This window comes from Pipistrellus kuhlii, unplaced genomic scaffold (genome assembly GCF_014108245.1).
Source record: "Pipistrellus kuhlii isolate mPipKuh1 unplaced genomic scaffold, mPipKuh1.p scaffold_m20_p_4, whole genome shotgun sequence".
Lineage (NCBI taxonomy): Eukaryota > Metazoa > Chordata > Mammalia > Chiroptera > Vespertilionidae > Pipistrellus > Pipistrellus kuhlii.
Genome location: NW_023425540.1, coordinates 30,361,207 through 30,382,902, shown reverse-complemented (window position 1 = coordinate 30,382,902; position 21,696 = coordinate 30,361,207). Strand labels below are relative to the sequence as shown.

General features: G+C 42.7%; 1 protein-coding gene across 3 annotated transcripts in view; it reads right to left on the bottom strand.

Moving 5' to 3' along the window:
• Nucleotides 1–21,669, bottom strand: part of NLN (neurolysin) — a 70,755-nt gene extending 49,086 nt beyond the window's left edge. Inside the window, exon 1 of one of the 3 annotated variants that reach the window (XM_036409408.2) lies at nucleotides 21,380–21,669. In XM_036409408.2, the coding sequence (XP_036265301.2) occupies nucleotides 21,380–21,654 (275 nt within the window). In that variant the 5' untranslated portion in view covers nucleotides 21,655–21,669. Of the gene's footprint in view, nucleotides 1–20,586; nucleotides 20,703–21,379 lie in introns of those variants that run through there. The other 2 variants (XM_045571223.1, XM_045571224.1) reach the window with 2 other exon arrangements.
• Between the last annotated feature and the right edge of the window lie 27 nt (nucleotides 21,670–21,696).

The window sequence follows — 21,696 nt, the reverse complement described above, 5'->3', positions numbered from 1 at the left end:
TACCCGGTTGGGAAAACCGGTGAGTGCACCTGAGTCATTCTAGCAACTGTGCTTGTTCGCTTGAGAATCTGGTGAGGATTTTTTAAAATGGACTTTTTTGCATCTGAGAGCTATAAAAGTTGAAAACACGTAACAGAGCGTGATCCTGTCTTCCTCTATGGGGGTTTCTCTATTTGAAAATTAAACTCTAGATTACATCTGAGATGTCTACTGTCTAATTAAACACTGGGGTGTTGTTGTTTTTTTCTACAAATTTGCAGGCTCTTTATTATTTCTGTCCCAACTACACCTTCTCCATGGTCTCTTTGGTCTTTAAAGTACGTACTTTCAACCACACAGCTCAGAAGTTTCTAATAAGAAACAGCACAGAATACTTTATTGGGATTGACAGGAAGGTGCAGTTGTGGTCTCCTGTGTCCACCAAGCAGACAAAGCACTTGGGCAAGGAAAGCAAGTGGCACAGATTTTGACAGAGATCACCAGGTTGCAGAACTTCATTTGGACAAATGAGCATGCCACAGCTATCTTGAGGTCACTGTCTCAGAATTTTTGCAAAACATCTTATGGAATGTACTTTCAGAAATGCTCTGAGACATACTGCATTCATTTCCTTGCGAAACATAAAGACCTCTACTTCCTCTTATCAAGGCTTCTTTGACCATTCCAGTTCATCCAGATCTGGGCTTCTATCAGCTTTCATCTGTGCCATTCATTTAAATGACTGTCATCCACCTGTCCCATTGGCTTGCCTTGTATTCTGCACTTGACTAGGACTTTCTCAAGCATAATCACCTTGGCCCATTTCTTTTGTCACAACCCAACCCCAGCTCCCTGCATTGCTGAGCACATTTTAGACGTGCATTATATACCAGAGTCCTGAAGTACGAAATTCATGCAAGAGTAGGCCTTCCTTCCCCAGGCTGCTGGCACTGGCTTCCCTCGGGCACCTGGGACCCCGGCTTCCCTCCAGCCACCGGCAGGCACCCAGGACCTTGGCTTCTCTCACAGTCCTGTCTTCGACCGGAAGGTCGTCTGGAAGGATGTCTGGTCTAATTAGCATAGCACACGTGTATTATTGTATAGATTTGGAAGGAGAGGGATGGGACGGGTATGGCTAAAACATTACAGCCACAGCATCTTCCTTCATCATCACAAATAAACATCCATGCAGGGAAATAAATGTGTCTTATTAAAATCGGGACTCGAGTGAAACTCCATTATGTAACTGTCCTAACTTCTCTTTCTCCACAATTTACATTTTATCCATGTTCTCCTGCTTTCCCTGTAGTGTTACTGTGCTGTAGCAAATGGTTTGCATGGCATTTCCTGACATTTGCCGCAATTCTTCAAAAACGCTTTGCAAATATTCCTAGTATTTACTTTGGGATTAATATTTCTCTACAAGCTCCTGTTGAGGGCTGAATTTCATCAACTCCCCAGACTGTGACTACTCTATATTTATTTAAATTATTTCTCTTGTTCCATTTCACCTGAACCACCCCCTTCTAATCTTGATACTTACTATTCGCATAGTTGTTTTTTGTACTCACGGATTTAACTAAGTCACCCCTCTCCTTACAACGTATCAGGCCATCCCTCAAGTCCAGGCTCCTTTCATCATAGCATAGAGGGCTCCTTAATGTCCTATTTCACCAATGCTGAAGCCCAGCCAGGCTCCTCCCAGGGCTTAGCTGTTTCTTCAGGCACTTAGCCCACTTCTACCTTGAAGCTGTTGGCCAACCAGCTCTAGATCCACCACATCTGTGCTGTTCAACACAGTAGCCACATGCAGTTAAATTCAAGTTAATTAAGAATAAGTAAAATTAAGAATTCAGTTCCTCAGATGCACTAGCCACATTTCAAACGCTCAACAGCCTCTGTGGCAAGTGGCTGTGCCGTTGGACAGCACAGATAAGGAACGTTCCATCCCTGAGGAGAGCTCTCCCAGGTAGTGCTCAGTGGACCATCTCATTACAGGAGAGGTATGCCCTTACCCGCCCGTGGTGTCCTTCCTCTGGCCCACTCTTACCGCAGCCCCTGGTGTCTCCTTAGGAGGGAAGAACGGACGGAAGGTGAGGAAGGGACAATTGGCTGAGCAGTTCCTATGGGCCAGGCAGTGTAAAAACACTCATTTCATCCCAACACTGAGAGACATAGTGACTAGGCATGCCTTTCAAGAGCCACAGCCTTTCAGTTCTTTCTACAAGGAACAGGGCTAAAGGTACCAACAACATGATTAAAATATAAAAGTGGCTTTTCTATGGGACTGTTTAAATTTCACCAATCCTTGTTTTTATTATACAATAGAGTTAATCTAATTAGCGGTGCTAACCAAGTTACAAAATTTTACCTAAAGATTTCTGGTCTTAGACCCTCAACATACCAAACATCGGTGAACCTAGTTTTCTCTGCTGTGAACATCCTTGCAGGTTTCACGTTCCTGCCACGGTCCCACATGTTAGTCATCTCCCCCGGTGAGCCTCTCCCACACTCCAAGTCTCTCTCCTGGGAACTGAACTTCCTTGCATCCTCAACCTCTTCCCAGAACACTGTCTGAAAAGACACTTTGTCTTAAAGTCCTTTCCATCTTAAGCTTCGGAATTATGCTGGGAGATTTTCTAAGGGTACATGGATGAGCTACATCACTCCCTTAACTTCAGTTGTTTGTTTGTTTTTTACCTACTTCATTCCAAGAACCTTCACATTTACTCTTCTTATCACCTCTTGGAGATGCTCCTTAGAGACAATAAATTCCGATAGTATTCCAATCTCTGACCATGATCTTCTGTCTTCTCAACTCCCACTTCTCTACACCTGCGGTTCTTATTTTTCTTGCTCCTTTAGACCTCTGGTTCTCTGATTCCTCTATTTTCTCACTCTAACAGGCAGGCTTCTTCTGTAGCTCTGCTTAGACCTGGTGATGACTCCAACCTTTGCCCTCCTGCTTCTACACTCCTCTCAAGAGAGTAAGAGGAGGTGCCTATGCAGAGCCCATCCTCACCCCCTTACCCCTACCACACATCTCTGGACTCCGGAATTCCTTATTCAAACGGCTCTCTCCTGGGGGCCTCTTCCCTGGGCCAGTCCCCCTGAGGGGAAATGCACCACTGGTGTGCATGCTGCTGGGATTGAAGGATAGTCATCAGAAGGGGAGACTGGGATTGGCGCTTGGACTTACAGGTGGGGGAATCCAGACACATGTGGGGCCCCTTATGGTGCAGAAAGGGGCCAGAATAATCTCCCAATTACACTGTTGTCCAGGCTGCACAAATGTTAGGAGTGAGTCACAACCATCCTTCACTAAAAACCCAACTGCCCGGCTTCTAGTCCTTCTGCTATATCCTCCAAAAAAACCTCTGCCCAGGACTATTTTAAACAGCCACCTTCTCTATTTGTACATCCAGATCAGCAACCAGGGCTGTGAGCTTTAATGCTGTTTTATCATAGTCTCTAATTTGAGCTGGACTCTCAAGACTTCAGGAAAATCCATCCAGGTCAACTCCTGTCTCTCCCCCTCACCCCCCCAATCCCACACCAATGATCTCAAATTGTGATCAGTTTCTAAAAACTTATTTTCTCACTGTCACTAGCTGACCCTGCTAGGCATCAGACAGAAATTCCCACCTACAAACACAGCTACTAGTACTCTTTAACCTATTTCAGTCTGGGTCCTGGCCTCATAAAAAATAGGAAACTGCTCTCAGCAGGGTCCCTAATGTTTTTACAAATCCACTGTCACTTACTAAATCCAACTAATCTTTTGTACTTACCTAAATTAACTTTTTGTGATATTCGATATTGTTTTGGTCCTTCCTTTAAAAAAAAAATCAATTTTTTAAATGAATTTCAGAAAGGAAAGGAGAGGGAGATAGAAACATCAATGATGAGAGAGAATCATTGATTGACTACCTCCTGCATGCCCCCGACTGGGAATCAAGCCTGCAACCTGGTCATATACCCAGACAGGGAATCAAACTGTGACCTCCTCATTCATAGGTTGATGCTCAACCACTGAGCAACACTGGCTGGGCTTTTTATTTTTATTTTTTATTTTTTACACTCACTCTTTTTTTGGAACTTTTTCCTCTCTTGACATCTGTGATAATGATTATGCTTTTCATTCTATGTCTTTGGCTATATCCTCACAATTTCCATAATCTAACCTCTTTATTCCCTTCCTTAGGATTCCCTGGTGTTTCTTGGGATTCAGTTCTGTGCTCTCTTTTCTTCCCTTTATCCTTTACACTCTTCCAGGGGTGTTCTGGCCCACTTGTGTAGCTGTATATGCAGGCCATCGCTAGAGACCTCCAAATCTGTGCCTCCAGCCAACTCTCCTAAAAACTACTGGGCAGCTGACTTGGATGTCAGTGGCCACCTCAAATCCAGTATGTCTGAAATGAGACTGACCATCTTCCTTACCCACAGAACCGAGCCTGTCTTCTTCCTGTAGAATACCTCGGTGAAGATCACCAGTATGCATCCTGTTGCCCAAGTCAAAAACCCAGGAGACTTCCTGGATGCCTTACAATCTATTCTCCAGATTGCCTACAGAGTAATCTTCCTAAAAGGTAAATCTGATCATGGCAGTCCCCTTCCGTGGCATGGTTCAGGATCAAGTTCTGGCTCCACTGACTTCAGGATCATAGCTACATTCAAGGCCCTGCCAGACCTGCCCCTACTTCTCTAGCGTTTTCAATGCCACCCTTTTGCCCTCAAGTCTATGCCCTAAGCACAATGAATTGCTTTCATGTCTCCCTGAAAATGTTAAACTCTCTCAAGAAGTTTACAGTGTTTTCCCTCTGCCTTTCAATGAACGATATTCATTTCTTACTTATCTTTCAGATAGTGGATCAGACTTTACCTTCTCCAGGAAGCATTCTTTAACTACCTCCAGCTGGTTTTGGAATTCTTCCTCTACTGTGCTCCTACAGTACCCTACACCCGTGGTCGGCAAACTGCAGCTGGCGAGCCACATGTGGCTCTTTGGCCCCTTGAATGTGGCTCTTCCACAAAATACCACGGCCCAGGCGAGTCTACTCTGAAGAAGTGGCGTTAGAAGAAGTTTAAAAAATTTGGCTCTCAAAAGAAATTTCAACTGTTGTACTGTTGATATCTGGCTCTGTGGACTAATGAGTTTGCCGACCACTGCCCTACAGTGTACACGTACACTGCCCAAACCACTTACCATACTGAAGAATAGTCACCTATTTATTCAGCTATGTCTCTGACGGCCCTTGAGCACAGGCTGTGTTGTAGTGATATTTGTAGACTCTGAACTTAAAAGTTTGTGATACATGTATTAATGACGACAAATTTACCCCAAAATTCCACTTGTTATTTGCTTAATCCTGTTCTTCTATTATTTACATGTCCAATATGCAAGTAGTTCCGAGAGTGCTTAGCTTCCACAGAAGAGTATATAAAGCCCTAATCTGCAGTTAGGGAGGATGATGCAAACTGGATGTAATGGCATATACTGGATACTGAATGTTGCCAATAATTTTTCTTCTGAATAGACGGCTACACTGGGAAACCAACAGTTGTTGAGCCCTTCAGTTGGATACTTACAGCCCTCTAACGAAGGTTAGCATCTGGTATTTGAGTTAGTGTTTCCGTTTGGCTTAGGATCAAACTGTTTTATGAACAGAATGTTTTAGAGGTAAATGCCTTAGGATAAATCAACTTTTACCAATAAACATAGGCACACGTTCTTAGTCAAAATGGTTACTTTTGATGTTCTAGACCTCCTCTTAGTCCTTTCCTGACTATCTCTTCTCAGCCTCTTGCTGGCTTCTCTTCCTGTACCCTTTCAAAAAAGACCAGTTTCTCTAATTCCAGCTAGATTTCTAGCTGAAGCTCCAGACCCACAGACATCTCAAATGCGGCAAGTTCAAACTTGAGTTTTCTCATGAATTCGCAGTTTTAGTTTTTGCCACTCTTCATCTGGGATCCTAAGCTAGAAACGTGTTGTACATATTAGTGAGCCAGTTACTGGGCCAGGCACTATATCAAGAGTTTACATACTGCCAAAGCCGGTTTGGCTCAGTGGATAGAGCATCAGCCTGCGGACTGAAGGGTCCCAGGTTCGATTCCGGTCAAGGGCATGTACCTTGGTTGTGGGCACATCCCCAGTGGGGGTGTGCAGGAGGCAGCTGATCAATGTCTCTCTCTCATCGATGTTTCTGTCTATCTCTGTCCCTTCCTCTCTGTGAAAAATCAATAAAAATATATTTTTTTAAAAAAAGAGTTTACGTACATTTTCTTATTTGTTTCTTATTTAATAAGACAAGAGGCAGGTATTATGAACCCAATTTTACTGGGCACAGAAAAGTAAAGTAGCTTGCTTAAGATCACACAGGAGGTATGGAATTGGGATTCAAACTCAGGCCTGACTAGAGAGCCCATACTCTTTAACTACTATATTATACTCACTTTTCGACTGCATTCTAAAAAAGAAAAACATCAGATTTTTCACAAATTCACCTCTCTGGTCTTCCGCCTGCTTGTCATAGGGAGAGTCAGAGGTAAACACAGCAGTCAGAGACTACATATTGGCACAGCTTGTCTGGTTTGCTATCTGTACCTCTCCCTAAAGGATTGCTGCCAAGCGCTATGAAGGAGTGCCCGTGTTAGCTTTCATTCGGCTCTTTCTGAAAAACAGGCCGTGTACGCCTGGGCAGCTTTTCGTCACCTGTTTCCAAAGAGTAAAACAGCTCAAACTGGGACAACCTGATGGCTCCCCTCGGCACCCTGGTCTCATTCCTTCCCAGAGCCTTTAATTAACTGTTCTCGGTAAGCAGGAAGAGATGTGAAAAGATGCACTCCTAAGAAGCTGCAAAGGTGTTCTTACAGTACTCAGGCAAACAAATAACCTAATTTCTTATATATATATATATATATATATATATTTTTATTTTTTTTTTTAAGTGATTTTAGATTTTAGAGAGAAAGGGAACGAGAGAGAGAAATATCTATGTGAGAAATATAATCGGCTGCCTCCAGTATGCACCCCGACTAGGAATTGAACACACAACCTGGGGATATGCCCTGATCAGGAATTGAACTAGTGACCCCTCAGTGCACGGTACGATATTCAACCAACTGAGTCACACCAGCCAGGGCATAAACTACATTTCTGATAGATAAGATTCAGGTGAGGCATTGTAAGAAAACTTTATATGCATCAAATGTTAGTTCTTGCCGAAACCTGTTTGGTTCAGTGGATAGAGCATCGACCTGTGGACTGAAGGGTCCCAGATTCGATTCCAGTCGAGGGCATGTACCTTGGTTGTGGGCACATACCCGGTAGGGGGTGTGCAAAACGCAGTTGATCGATGATTCTCTCTCATCGATGTTTCTAACTCTTTATCCCTCTCTCTTCCTTTCTGTAAAAAATCAATAAAATATATATATTTAAAAAGTTAGTTCTTTTTTTTTTTAAAGGTTCATTACCATTATAAAGAGATTTCCCATGAGGAAAATGAGTTGATTCAGTAATTCTTCAGTCAATATTTATTGAGATTACAGAGATGAATATGACAGAGTTATTGCCCCCAGGAGCTGCCCATCGGAGAGGAGAGACAGAGAGGTTATTAGGGAGCAAACTCTGTATGAATAAAGTGGTAGGAAATCCAAAGGACAGAGAAAGTAACTGTGGTTTGGGGAGGTTCTACATTTCCCTGTCTACACACAGACACAACCTGAGAACTTGGCTTTCCTCTTTTCTATCCTTTGTATAAGATATTGATTATTATTCCCAACACCTAACAGAATTGATCTGGATATAGGGGTGAGGAACCTTTTTTCTGCCAACGGCCACTTGAATATTCTTGGACCATACAAAATTATCAAATTAGAAATCAGCCTGCTCTATTTAATGAAACATTTAATTAACTCACCCCTAATGCCCTGGCAGGGCCACACCAAATTATTTCTCGGGCCGTATACAGCCCAAGGGCTGGACGTCCCGCACCCCTGGCCGAGTGTCATACTTTTATTTCAATCAGCACTTGTGGGAGGTCTTCTAAATGTGTCCCAGGAAATGTTTCTCACATCAACTACTTCTAAATGTCTTCAGTTCAATGTTTTAGGGTCTATATGTCAGTTGCTTTTTTGCTCTATACACTATGTATTAAAAGTTTTAAAAAGAAATGATACTTTGGAGGGCGGGGAGAAATAGAAGAGTGTAGGGAGGATCAATGGAGATGGAAAGAGAATTGGTATAGGGGAGTAAACACATAATACAACATACAGATGATGTGTTGTGGCATTGTGTACCTGAAGCCTATAACTTTTGTTAACCACTATCACCCCAATAAATTCAATAAAATAAATGATACGTCTGCTGACGACTATTGGGTCTTTTTTTTTTTTTTTAAATCTGTAAAGAAAACTGCATAAAATTTTCAATTAAGCCCATATATTGTGCCTGACACTCAGTAAATACTTGCTGAATAAATTAAAATCTGAGAGAACACTGAAAGCCAGCCATGGATTGGCTGGAGATGGACTAGGAAGGCTGAGTGATCTGCTCCCCCAAGCCAGGGGAAAAGTGGAGAAGATGGTCTCCTCCTGATTCTAATGGAATGTAAGCTCTTTGGGAACACAGTCCACGTCTTAGTCACCTTGGTATTTCTTGGCAAATGTGGAAGAGTGTGTTGGTCCATAGCATGTATGTTGCAACTGCTGAATCAAAGAATATGAAAAATCCAAATTATCCTGTCCTAGACACCAAGTAAATAAGAGGATTAAAGTAATCAAGAGTAGGTGCTAAGACAGTAAAGCTGTTGAAGAAAAGGAGGTGAGTGAGCAATATGTCGTAAAGATATTTTTGAGTCATGGGTGAATGATCCACAGAACATGCCAGTCCACTTGGAGAAGGCAGTACTACAATTCGACTGCTCTTGCTTCCACCTGCTGGTATAGGAAAGTAATTTTTTAGATTGGGCAGATCTAGAAAACTACAAAAAACTTTATAAAACAATGAACTTTCAAAGTGCTCTTGTCGAGGTAACATAGTACACGTCTTATAAACAGCCCCTCACAAAAATGTACACCATGAACTCAGCTACAAATATTTGGAGTACAGAGTGTAACTACCATAAACACAGAGACATTCCAGCAGCCTTTATTCTGAGGAGCCTCCAGGTTCTGATAAAACCGGAAGCATTACCCATTTTCTTTCATTCTGTAGTCCCTTATTTGTCTTCACAAAAGTAGCATCTAAATTTGATGACTAAAATGACCATTACAATATAATGGACTTAGTCTTACACCGTAAAAATATGCTATTTATTTTGGAAACAGTGTCACGTACAACCTCAGTTGTGTATAACTTCCTCAATCAGTAAGGTTCAGTAGTAGAACCAGCCCTGCCAGTGTGGCTCATTGGTTAAGCATTGACCCAGTTGTGGGCTCAGTCCCCAGTGGGGGGCATGCAGGAGGCAGGTGATTAATGATTCTCTCATAATTGATGTTTTGATATCTCTCTCCCTCTCTGAAATCAATAAAAGTATATTTTTTAAAAGTAGTAGAACCAGATTGGGGAGGGAAAGGATGGGTAAGAGATCAACCAAAGGACTTGTATGCATGCATATAAGCCTAACCAATGGGCACAAACAGTAGAGGGGTGAGGGCATGTGCAAGGAGGATGGGAGCGGCCGGGAGAGGTTAATGGGGGGAAAAGAATTTAAAGTTTTTTTTTTTAAAGGTACTAGAACCAATTATATTATACAAAGTCTCCCTTGGGTTGTATGATGACTTACTTTCAACTCTTTCTTAAAATGTTAGTGATCCATTTTAAAAAAGAGAAAAAAGAAAGCTATATGTTCATGTTGACCAATGCCACATTAATAAAATTTAATTAAAAATTAAATTAAAAAAGAGAAAAAGGCAATTTTATCTTTGATTTTGGAATGTAATGGAAATAAGTTTTTGTTTCCAAACATCACAGTAAATCAATGAAAAAGGACTCTTCAAAGTCACCTTTTCCAAGAAAGAGGAATAAGAAATGATAGACAAGAAACTGTTAAAGATCATATGATGAAGTGGATGACATCAGAAATAAGTTATAGTATTTCTACTTGGCAAATAGAACTTTTTGGAAAAGTTCATATTATAAAATTCTAAAGAACAAAATAAAAATTTTAAAACTTAGGTTCTGAAACAGAAGTTAACAGTCTAATTGATTTTCACCTAATTTTGTAAATAGGACAAGCGGTTTAATCATTACAGGTTTTAAATAAAATTATTATAAATAAGCATGAAATAATTTTTCTTCTTAAATCCTTTAGCTGGCTTAAGTAAACCCACCTGAAGTCACAGAGCATCAAAAATCAAGTGCTGTGTCACAAATGAAATCAAGACTTCCGTAATAATTCATTAGCAAAGGGGCTACCCACATACATGGAAAACCACAACTCAAAAAAGACATTCCACTTACTTTTCTCTAAGAGGTTGATTAAATTGCTTCTGGCAATTTAATTGGTGTTTGGGGTATACTTTTCAGAAACGAAATCCTCAGTAAACTATTCATGAGAGATCTCTCTTCAGTACATTATTCAATATTTGGGCTTTTTGTGCGGGGGCAGAGAGGTCAACTACACGTGGATATTTTGCTGAGTGAATGATAATGCCTAATTCCTCATCCTAGGCCTAGCGAATTACCTGTTTTGTTTGCTTTAAAAAAGAAGAACAAGAGGAAGAACAAGAAAAAGAAGAAGAGGAGGAGTAGGAGGAAAAGAAGTCTGTTTCATCACAAATAAGAATTTATTGTTTTTATATATGACAATGGTATTGTGATTATGCATTTTTGAAAATATTTCATTCTTAGTGCTATATACTGAAATATTTATGATTAAAGTAACAATGCTGGGCATACGTTTCAAAATAATTAGAGAAAGAAGAGACACATATAAAAAGATTGGCCATGAACTATCAATTTTGAAGGTTGATGATGGGAAGGCTCATTATATACATTTCTTAGCTTTTGCTCAGAACTGAAAATATACACAGTAAAAAGTAAAAATAACAACTTTATGTGCCTAGCTTTAGTTGCTATTCTAGCTAGACATGTGGGCTGAAAAACATATAAAAGTAACATGGAAACAACACTCATGCTGACAAGCATATTAAAAGGGATAATAAATGAGGAAAACCTCCAGGGGAAACTAAAGCGCAGGTAAGAATAAATATATATTGACTCGTAATTGAAGATTCACAAATTCATAGCTGGAAGAGGCCTTAGAACTCAGCCCTTTGAAATCCTTCAATTCAGGATGAAGCCCGGTGATGTTAAGTCCTGAGTAACTAACTAGAAGCCTATGCTTACGCACTTGACTTTACTGAGGATAGAGAGAATGTTACATTACCAATGGATTATCAGGGAAGATTTAAGTGATACTGCTTCCTAGTGGAGACGGATGACTCTGAGCATAGCTCTCAGATGGCTGGCATGCAGTGTAGTTCTGAGTAAGGCTCTAGCTGCTGCTTGGCCACTGTCAATCATCACTATCACCACCATCAGTAACAATGGCAACCATTTCTGTAACAGGCACTGTTCTAAGTACGTTGCATATACTGGCTCACTTAATCCTCCTGACAACACTGTGACGTAGACTATCATTATCCCCACTAGAGGCCCACCGCGCGAAATCGCTGGAGACCCAGACTCTGTTCACTCTATGTGATGCAGGACTCGGCTGTCAAGTCCCTGGGCCTATCTGTGCATCAGCCGAACTCACCTTGAAGACAGCTGTGGACAGAGATTGTAGTTTCCTGCCCTCACCTTTCCTTCTCAGGAGCACTTAAATTGTCCTTCGGTGGAAGATGAGAATTCAACAGATCAACACTTGTTCCCATGAAGAAAACATATGACGTTCAGCAGGTGCCTTTTGGTCCTTATGGCATCACGGCCATGGGTTTTTTATAATAGATTTTTAGGGAGGATGAAACTGAGGCAGAGAGATTGAGAAGCAAGATTCCATGGTTTGATTACCATGCTAGAGAGCTTAAACTTTGTATTGTGGGCAGTGGGAAGCTCCAAGTGAGCAGGTGAGATTTGTATTTTAGCTAGGCACTCTGGTAGCGGTGGGAAGTGTGGAAGATTGAGTGTAGGAGGCAGTTTGAAGGCTGCAGTAATCCAGATTTACAATGGGAATTAAAAGTAAACGTAGGAGAGAAAACAATGGATTCAAGAAATGCTCAGGAGGTAAGATTGGCAGAATGTGGTAGATGGTAGATGGTGAAACACAGCAAATTTTCCATTGGAAAATAGAAAATGCAAAAACAAGATCAGGTTTAGGGAAATATTGGTGGATAAGTTTAGATGTTGATTTCTGAATGCCTGTGAGATATGACAGAGTGTGGAAGTGTAGTGATTTGAACCTGAAGACTAGTGAGAGACAGAAACAGATGTCTTCAAACATGTAACTTAGAACAGACTGGAACATCTAGGGAGATATGTAGATACAAACAGTGGGGGAGTCTGGAAAAGCAGGGAAAGAAGTCTACCCACTGACTGGATTGAGGGAAGGTTTCACACAGAAGGGGTTGTGTGGGAGAGACTCAGTACATAGGTAGTCTCAAGGAAAGGAGACAGACAAGAGCTTTGCATAAGTGGAGAAGAGAAATTTGAGAAAAACCAGCACTTGAGGGTCAGATGTCAGAAAAGAAAGCATGAAAGAAATTTGAGGAATGCTCCGAGTAAAGGAACATTTGGAATTTGTTTCTCTGAAAGTCAAGAAAGACTGTGTAGCCAAGAGTGTAAAGGTTACATAGAGACCCAGTCAAGTCAGGACTGGAAAGTATCCACTGGATTGGGCAACTGACACCCAAGACTTCAAGTGCCCTCTGATTAGCGGCTCCTTCCTGTTTTGTTCTCTGGCAGCCACAGTATGGCAGTGAATCTGGAAACAAGTCAAGGTCCTAAGTGCTGTTCTTGTGTCATCCTGCTCTCACCACGGTGATCTGCTCAGCTTTAATCCAGGACTTCATTCTTAACACACTGAGTCACCTGAATATTTACTCAGGTCATTTATATCGTCCCCCAAGTCACCGATGAAGCATTTGTGACTTTCAATATCCACCTATAGTCAGTTCTTATTATCCAAGTGCCTAAGACTACTTTTTTCCTACTCTGAATGGAAGGTAAGACATTATAAGTTACTATTTATCTACTTGGTATCAAGCACCGGGCTAGACGTTCTCACATACATTATTAGTTCCTGCAATCCGTATAAAAATTATAAGAGGCAGCTAATGTTATCTGTTTTAGGGATGAGAAAACACGCTTAATGAGATTACACAAGCATTTGACACCAGGTCTACCTCCAATGCCATGTGGTTTGCACATCTCCCTCCCTCCCTCCCTCCCTCCCTCCCTCCCTCCCTCCCTCCCTCCCTCCCTCCCTCCCTCTCTGTGTCAATCTCCATATTCTGAGATTTGCATTTTTCTAGCTTTACTGAGATATAATCCACATATAATGTTATATACACTTACAGTGTAGCATATTCTATTTCTTAAAGTCATTTCATTAGTTTTTAGCAAGTTTGCTTTGGACAGTCAGCTTACTCCATGTGGCTATTTATAAATTCTGGTAAACAGTCTGAGGGGGGAGAGAACACCCTCCCTGATCTTCACATGTCCAAGTCCTACCACCCTTCAAGGACCAATTATGACCTTGTCCCTTCCTTTTTTTTTTTTCTTTCTTTTTAAAAAAAAAATATTTTATTGATTTTTCACAGAGAGGAAGAGAGAGGGATAGAGAGTTAGAAACATCGATGAGAGAGAATCATCGATCAGCTGCCCCTTGCAACCCCTACTGGGGATGTGCCCGCAACCAAGGTACATGCCCTCCACCGGAATCGAACCTGGGACCTTTTAGTCCGCAGGCCAACGCTCTATCCACTGAGCCAAACCGGTCAGGCTGTTTCTCCCTTTAATCCTGGTAAGCTCTCCTTCCTCTGAAGTCCCATATCAATTTCTCCGTTACTCTCTGTGGTACTTATCAGCTGCTCCCTTGTCTTCTAATTATTTATGCATGTGCCTTATCACCCTTACTAGGCTGTATTGGCTTGGCATTTTAAGAAAGGTCAGATAAGAAATAGCCCCTATAAAGCAGTGGCCCAGTGCATGGATTCATGCATATTGAAAGAAAATTAATTAGAAGAAAGATTACTGCAAAAAAAATTACATGTCAAAATTATACATATACTACCTACCTATCTATCTATCTATCTATCTAAAGAGGTATATACTAATGGTCCTAACCGGGTCCCAGTCAAGACTGGTCAACAGGAAGGAGCTGATGTACGCTGCCTCGGAAGTGGCGGCCACTTCAGATGGATGCAGGAGCAGGCAGGAGCTGGGTGGGGATGAGGGCGGGGACTTGCACGACTGGGCCATGAGGCGGAGGGGGCACAGGATAGGCCTAGGCTGGTTTCCCCCCACTCCCCTGGTGGAGGTGTACACAGGCTTGTGGCACAGCCTGGCCTGGAGGGGGGCATTAGGATGAGGTGGAACCTTGGCTGAGAGCTCTCAGCACTCCTGTGCCGGGGGCTGAAGGCGCAGAGAGAAAGGGAGAGCACATAGGCAGTTAGGGGGTATCAGGCCAGGAGGGGAGAGCAGATAGGCAGTTAGGGGGATCAGACAAGGAGGGGAGAGCAGTTAAGGGGATCAGGCTGGCAGGGGAGAGCAGTTAGGGGGATCAGGCCAGGAGGGGAGCAGTTAGGAGCATCAGGCAGGCAGGCAGGTGAGCGCTTAGGAGCCAGTGGTTCTGGATTACGAGAGGGACCCCAGATTGGAGAGGGTGCAGGCCAGGCTGAGGGACTCCATCCCTCGGTGCACGAATATGCTAAGCCTAATATGCTAAGTGTCCAGTCATCTGGTAGGCCATTCAACCAATCAAAGCGTAATATGCTAATGATATGCTAAGACTGCTCAACTGCTTGCTATGATGTGCACTGACCACCAGGGGGCAGACAGTTGACTGGTCGACGAGTTGCTATGACGTGCACTGACCACTAGGGGGCAGATGCTCCAACCAGTAGGTTAGCTTGCTGCTGGGGTCCAGCTAATTGGGACTGAGCTAGATGGGCTGAACACACCCTGGAGCCTTCTCATGGTCCCTACCTGGCCCCAATCGTACACCGGTGGGGTCCCTTTGCCTGGCCTGCACCCTCTCACAATCCAAGATCCCTTGGGGGATGTTGGAGAGCCAATTTCAGTCCAATGGAGGACCGACCAGTCACTATGATGCTCATTGACCACCAGGGTGCAGACACTTAATGCAGGAGTTGCCCTCTCCTGCCTCCACTGCAGCACTAAGGATGTCCAACTGCTGGCTTAGGCTGCTCCCCTAAGCCATCAGTCAGATATCCCCCGAGGGCTACCAAACTGCAAGAGGGCACAGGCCAAGATGAGGGGGCCCCCTGCCCGCCCTGAGTGCACGAATTTCATGCACTGGGCCTCTAGTAGCATTATAAAATTAAAACACGTGTGTGATTGGCACCAGCTAGAGCTTTACATGTATCACACATGCGAAAGTCAATGTTTATTTTTAAATTGCCAATGTGCGTCAAATGTACTGGCCGGCTGGTTGGCCCATTGGTCACTTAGCCTTTTATGTATATAGAGAGATACTTCTGCATTTACTATGTATGTAAGTATTCCTGGTAACGTGTTTTGTTTTGTTTGTTTGTTTTGCATAAAGAAACAACAAGCTATTTCATATAGGGTTTGAAATACTTTCTACTGAAAATTACATTTCTCACTGTCAATATCAAAATGCCAAATCTAGGCCTATCCTCTATATTTATTTATGTTTTGGTTAATCCTCACTTGAGGATATTTTTTCCATTGATTTTTAGAAAGATTAGAAGGGAGGGGGAGACAAAGAGAGAGAGAGAAACATCAATATGAGAGAGACACATCGATCAGTTGCCTCCTGTACATGCCCCAACCTAGGATAGGGATTGAACCCATGACCCTTCAGTCCGCAGGCCCATGCTCTATCCAAAGCCAACCAGACTAGGGCGAGGCCTATCCTCTTTAAATATCTGCAGCAAATGCTAAATTTTCAGTTATTATCACTGGTGACATCTTTTTATCCATCCACTCATAAACATATTTCAAAGTATCTATGTGGCCCCAAAGTCTGGCCCTGTGGACCTACGACTGGTCAACCCACTACTGACAAATCTGCCTGGCTCTCGAGTGCCAAAGGCATGAAAAATATGGGTGCCCTTTGATATACAAACTGCATTGCTAATAACTTACACTAAGACACTTAGGATGTGGAAAAAGACTTAATAGCAGAATGTTTATTTAAGGCCTATAACTCATCGCATGAAGTTGGAAATACCTAATGTATCCAATATTAGGGATTAATTAAATGATCATACACCCATAAATGGACTGCATTGTGGCTGTTTATATTACATAAAGTTATTATATTACATAAAAATTGTAATAAGTATGGCATAATCTCATATTTGTAAAAAAAAATATGTCTCCATGTAGAAAAGACCTTGGAAGCTGTTAACTGGTTCTTCTGGGTAAGTGGATGGTGTGTATTTTCTTTTGTTTGTCAATTTTTTCTAACTTTTTTGTAACTGAATATACATTACTGTAATTCTAGAAACCAAAGTTTTTGTTTTTTTTCAATTGAGAGAGGAAACTAGGGCTATTATAGCTATGATTTGGCTTAAAAGAGGTTACATCATCTTTCTGTCTCTCTCTCTCTCTTTTTTTAACCATTCCATCAATCCCTCACTCTATAATATACATTAGATTTTTTTCCTGGCTCACATGCTGTGCAATCTGGCTAAGGTAGGAGGTGAAATTCTCTTGGTTTAATTGCTATGGCAACAAGAGTTGAAAGAAATCTTACATATAATTTAGTTTAGCCCTTTTCATTTTATAAAATAAGGGACCCGAGGGAGATCCTACAGAGTGACCTTTACTGAAGGTCACAAGGTGAGTTGTATAGCAACCCCTCTGATTTCCAGATTCCCGTTTCACATATTCCCAAGAAACTGGCTTAATGTCCCCATCAATGATCCTGCCTGCTAAGCTGGCTTTGGGAAGGGGATATAGCATACCTGCCAATTGGAAAACCCAAGAGAAATCATTAAGTCAGTTAAGCAAATACACCTCCTTACTTTTATAACACTAAAGTGAACTCCCAAGTGCCAGGAAACAGGAAAAATGTACCAAGAGAACAAAGAGGGTTTTCCATGTCGCTGAGCACTGATTCCTTTTGGAGGACACAGATTGGGAAACAAGGTGATTCTGTGATTCAGTTGCTCACAAGTGCCCTAGGTTAATGACTACCAGTCCTGAATATGTAAATTAAGCCCTGTATATGTAAATTAATGCAATATATGTCCCTAAGTAACAAAATAGTTGATATATTATGGTAGACTGCCAACTTCTAACAAGGTAATAACTGTGTGCTTTTCATATATTTACTTCTTTCCATGCATAAACAAAGACTCTGAATAACACATATCAGTGGTTCTACATGTGATCTGCAGTCCATGGGGGCGGAGGCATAGGGAAGGGTCGATGAGGTTAAAAGTATTCCGTAAGAATACTAACGCAGCATTTACGTTTCTCACTCCGTTGATATTGGCAATGATGATGAAAACTGTTGGCACCTTAGAACAAATCAAGGCAGTGGCACCAAACTACCCTAACAGTTGTATTCTTCCCTGACATTTCCTTATGCAAAAAATAATGTCAACTTCACTTTATTTTTTTATTTTTAAAATTTATTAATTTTTTACAGAGAAAAAGGGACAGGGAAAGAAAGCTAGGAACATCGATGAGAGAGAAACATCCACCAGCTGCCTCCTGCACACTCCCCACAGGGAATGTGCCTGCAACCAATGTACATGCCCTTGACCGGAATCATACCTGGGACCTTTCAGTCCGCAGACCAACGCTCTACCACTGAGCCAAACCGGTTTCGGCTCAATTTCACTTTAGATGTCATTGATAGAACAGTTAAAAAATATTAATTTTACTAAAGCTTATCCACTGACCATGTATGTGTGGCAAAGCATGAACAAAGCACGTCTGCATTCTTGAACATAATGGCTGTCCAGAGGATTTAGAAATCAAAGGCAAGGGAAGACCGTCTGAGGACAGAGAGAGAGGACAGCCATCTGCAAGCCGAGGAGGGAGGCCTCAGGGAGCCAACCCTGCTGGCATCTTGATCTCAGATATCCAGTGCCCAGAACTGTGAGAAAATAAATCTCTGTAGCTTAAATCAAAACACAAACAAACAAAAGACCCCACAAAATCACTTGTGCAATTGGTTGAATCATGAGCTGAAATAGCTGCTTTTTTCAATAAACATTGTCTGTATTTGAAAAAAAGGACTAATGGACAAACTACGGTTATTCAGAAAATCTGTTATTTAAAAAACCTGTCACTGCCCTAACCCGTTTGGCTCAGTGGATAGAGCATTGGCCTGCGGACTGGAAGGTCCCAGGTTCGATTCCGGTCAAGGGCATGTACCTTGGTTGTGGGCACATCCCCAGTTTGAAGTGTGCAAAAGGCAGCTGATCAATGTTTCTCTCTCATCAATGTTTCCAACTCTCTACCCTTCCCCCTTCCTCTCTGTAAAAAAATCAATAAAATATATTTTTAAAAAATAAAAAGAAATAAAAAAACCTGTCACTTAAAGGACAACTGACAGTATGTTACCAATGATAATTTCAAATGAAAATGTTGAAAAATTGTATCTGCCACTGTGAGCCTGCCAGATTCCTAATAATTAAGACTTTTATGATGAGATAGATAATGACATTAAAAGGAGTATGATTGATACTGTACAATGAAATGTGTCAAAATTAGGAAGATCTGTTTAATGCAATGAGCCACTATTTTCCAAATGAGAATGCTTGATATTATAAAATCATGCATGAGTATAAGATCCATTCAAAATATAAGACAGACCCATGGATTTTAATATTAACAGAGTAATAGAAGTACATTGGTAGTTTCATATTCCACATTGTAACTAACCTTTAAAAAACCACCACTTGTCAAACTTTGACGGGTATTAAATATCTGATTATCTAAAAGAGCTGTTAAAATATTATTTTTTCCAACTACACATGAGTGAAAGGTGGGATTTTCTTCATCTTCTTAAGCCAAAACAAACAGTGCACCAGATTAAATGCAGAAGCAGATATAAGAATCCAGCTATTTTTCTATTAAGTCACACTTTTTTTTTTTTGCCCTAAGTGCAAAAGGACACCACTCCTAGGATGATTCTTATAAAAAACAAACCAACAAAAACACATACACAAAACCCCCCCACAAACGTTGGTGAAGATACGGAGAAATCAGAATCCTTGTGCATTGCCAATGGGAATGTAAAATGATACAGACGCGATGGAAAACAGTAGTGTGGCTCCTCAAAAGATTAAACATAGAATTAACATATGATCCAGTAATTCTACACCGAGGTATAGATCCCAAGGGATTGAAAACAGACTCAAACAGATATGCACACACCAAGGATCATGGCAGCATTATTCAAAATGGCCAAAAGGGGGTAACAACCCAACTGGCCAGGGACAGATGAATGGACAAACAAAATGTGAATTGTCCATTAAGTGTAATATTACTCAGTGTTAAAAAGGAAGGGAATTCTGATGAATACTAAAATAGGGGTGAACCTTAAAAAAACATTAATCTATGTGAATTAAGTCAGTCACAAATAAACAAATATTGTAAGAGGTACCTAAAATAGTCAAATTCATAGACAAAAAAACATAGTGGTTACCGAGAACTGGGAGCCGGGATAATGAGAAGTTACTGTTTAATGGGTATAGTTTCAGTTTGGGATGCTGAAACAGCTCAGGAAAAACAAAATAGTAATGGTTACAAAACAACGCGAATGTACTTAACGCCAATAAATTGTGAATTAAAAAATGATTAAAAGGTAAAAAAAAATAATTTGTTGTTAATCCTCACCCAAAGATATTTTTTTTCATTGATTTTTGGTGAGTGGAAGGGAGGGAGGGTGGAAGGATGGAAAGAGATAGTGAGAAAGAGAGAAAGAAACATGTTTTGGAAAATAGTTACTTTTATTAATAATGTTATTTACTCATGCATACTTGAAAAATATCCCTGTTTTCATTTCTAATATGGTAAAAATGGAAAGACACAACTCACACAAAAAGCTCTTAGGTCCCTGAGTAATTTTTGAGAGGTAAAGGAGTTTTGAGACTAAGAAGTTTGAAAACCACGGTCTTACATGAAATTTATTTTCTCTTCTCACACTGCATTATGGGAATATCTTCCTCTGTTGGTATAGCTTTATTTGCAGCTCTACCACTTGCAGCCTGCAGACTACAAGGACAGCCTGAACTATGGTCAAATTCATCTTTTAAATTATTATTGTCCCCAGATGCACCCTAACCCTAAGGACTAAGCAACACACAGATGAGTGGCAATGTACAGTAGCAAACGGTTAAAAGCCTTCAACACTGATATGTTCCAAGGCGTTTTAGGAAGAATCAAGAAACACAAATTTCCTTTTTTTCTGTTGGACCTTCATTCAGACTTACAGTTCAACGATAGATGTGGGAATGGAGGGGGTAGGACATTGTTTCTGAAAACCACTCCATCCAGCGCACCCGTGCAAACAATTTCATTCTCTTACCACGCTGCTACCGGTCTGCTGCAGAGGGGTGGGGTGAGGGAGCTAGGAAGCGATCCAAAACACCGCAGCCCGAGGCTGCCCCACACCGTGTCCAAGCAATCATCTCCTCCATTTGGAGCCAACCAAGTCCATGTGCCCCGGCCAGAGGCCCAATGATTTTAGGGGGCGGGGGGAAGAGGGAAATAAAAAGGATATTAATTAGCATGCACGGAAACCAGCAAAACCACAGCTGTTTCATCCTGTGTGGACGTTGCATGATGTGCATGCTAAGTGTGTGTGTGTGTGTGGGGGGGGGGGGGGGGGGCAAATGAAAATCGCTCTTCCTGGTCTGCAGCTGCGGCACTTTCAAAGCCGGGTCTGCAGGGCTGGGTGCGGGCGAAAGTGAAATGGTTTTCTCCTCCGCACCAGCTCACCCCCTCATCACTGGGGGCCGGGGCCGCCTGCCACTGCAGCCGAGGCGGCTGCAGACAAAGGGGCCCGCACGGCCTCCCGGGGGCGCGGCGGAGGGAAGGTGGCCTCACCTCCCGCGCCAGGTGTCCCCGGGGCGGAGGGAGGCTCCCGGAGCGCGCTACCCCGGGTGTGAGGTCGGGACGCGCCGGGCCGGGGCGCTCGGGGCCGGGGCACCAGCCCCCGCCCTGCCCACGGCCACGGCCACGGCCACGGCCACGGCCACGGCCACGGCCACCGCGCGGGGGTACCTGTGGAGGCCTCGCACCGCCCAGAGGCACCGGGCGATCATGGGCGCGCAGGGCGGCGGCGGCGGCGTCCTCGGTGCGGGGCGGAGAGGCGGGGCGCCGGGCCAGAGGCGGCCTAGCGGAGGGGAAACGGCAGCGGCGGCGGCGGCGGCGGCGGGTCCGGCCGAGCCCTCCCACGTGCGGCCGCCCCGCGCCGGCCCCGCCCCGCCCCGCGCGTCCTGCGGCGCCGCCCCCGGGGCGGAGCTGGCCAGACCGGCGGCTCGCCGCGGAGCGCGCATCCCGGGGGGCTCGGGGGCGGCGGGGCAGTGGGGGCCACCGCG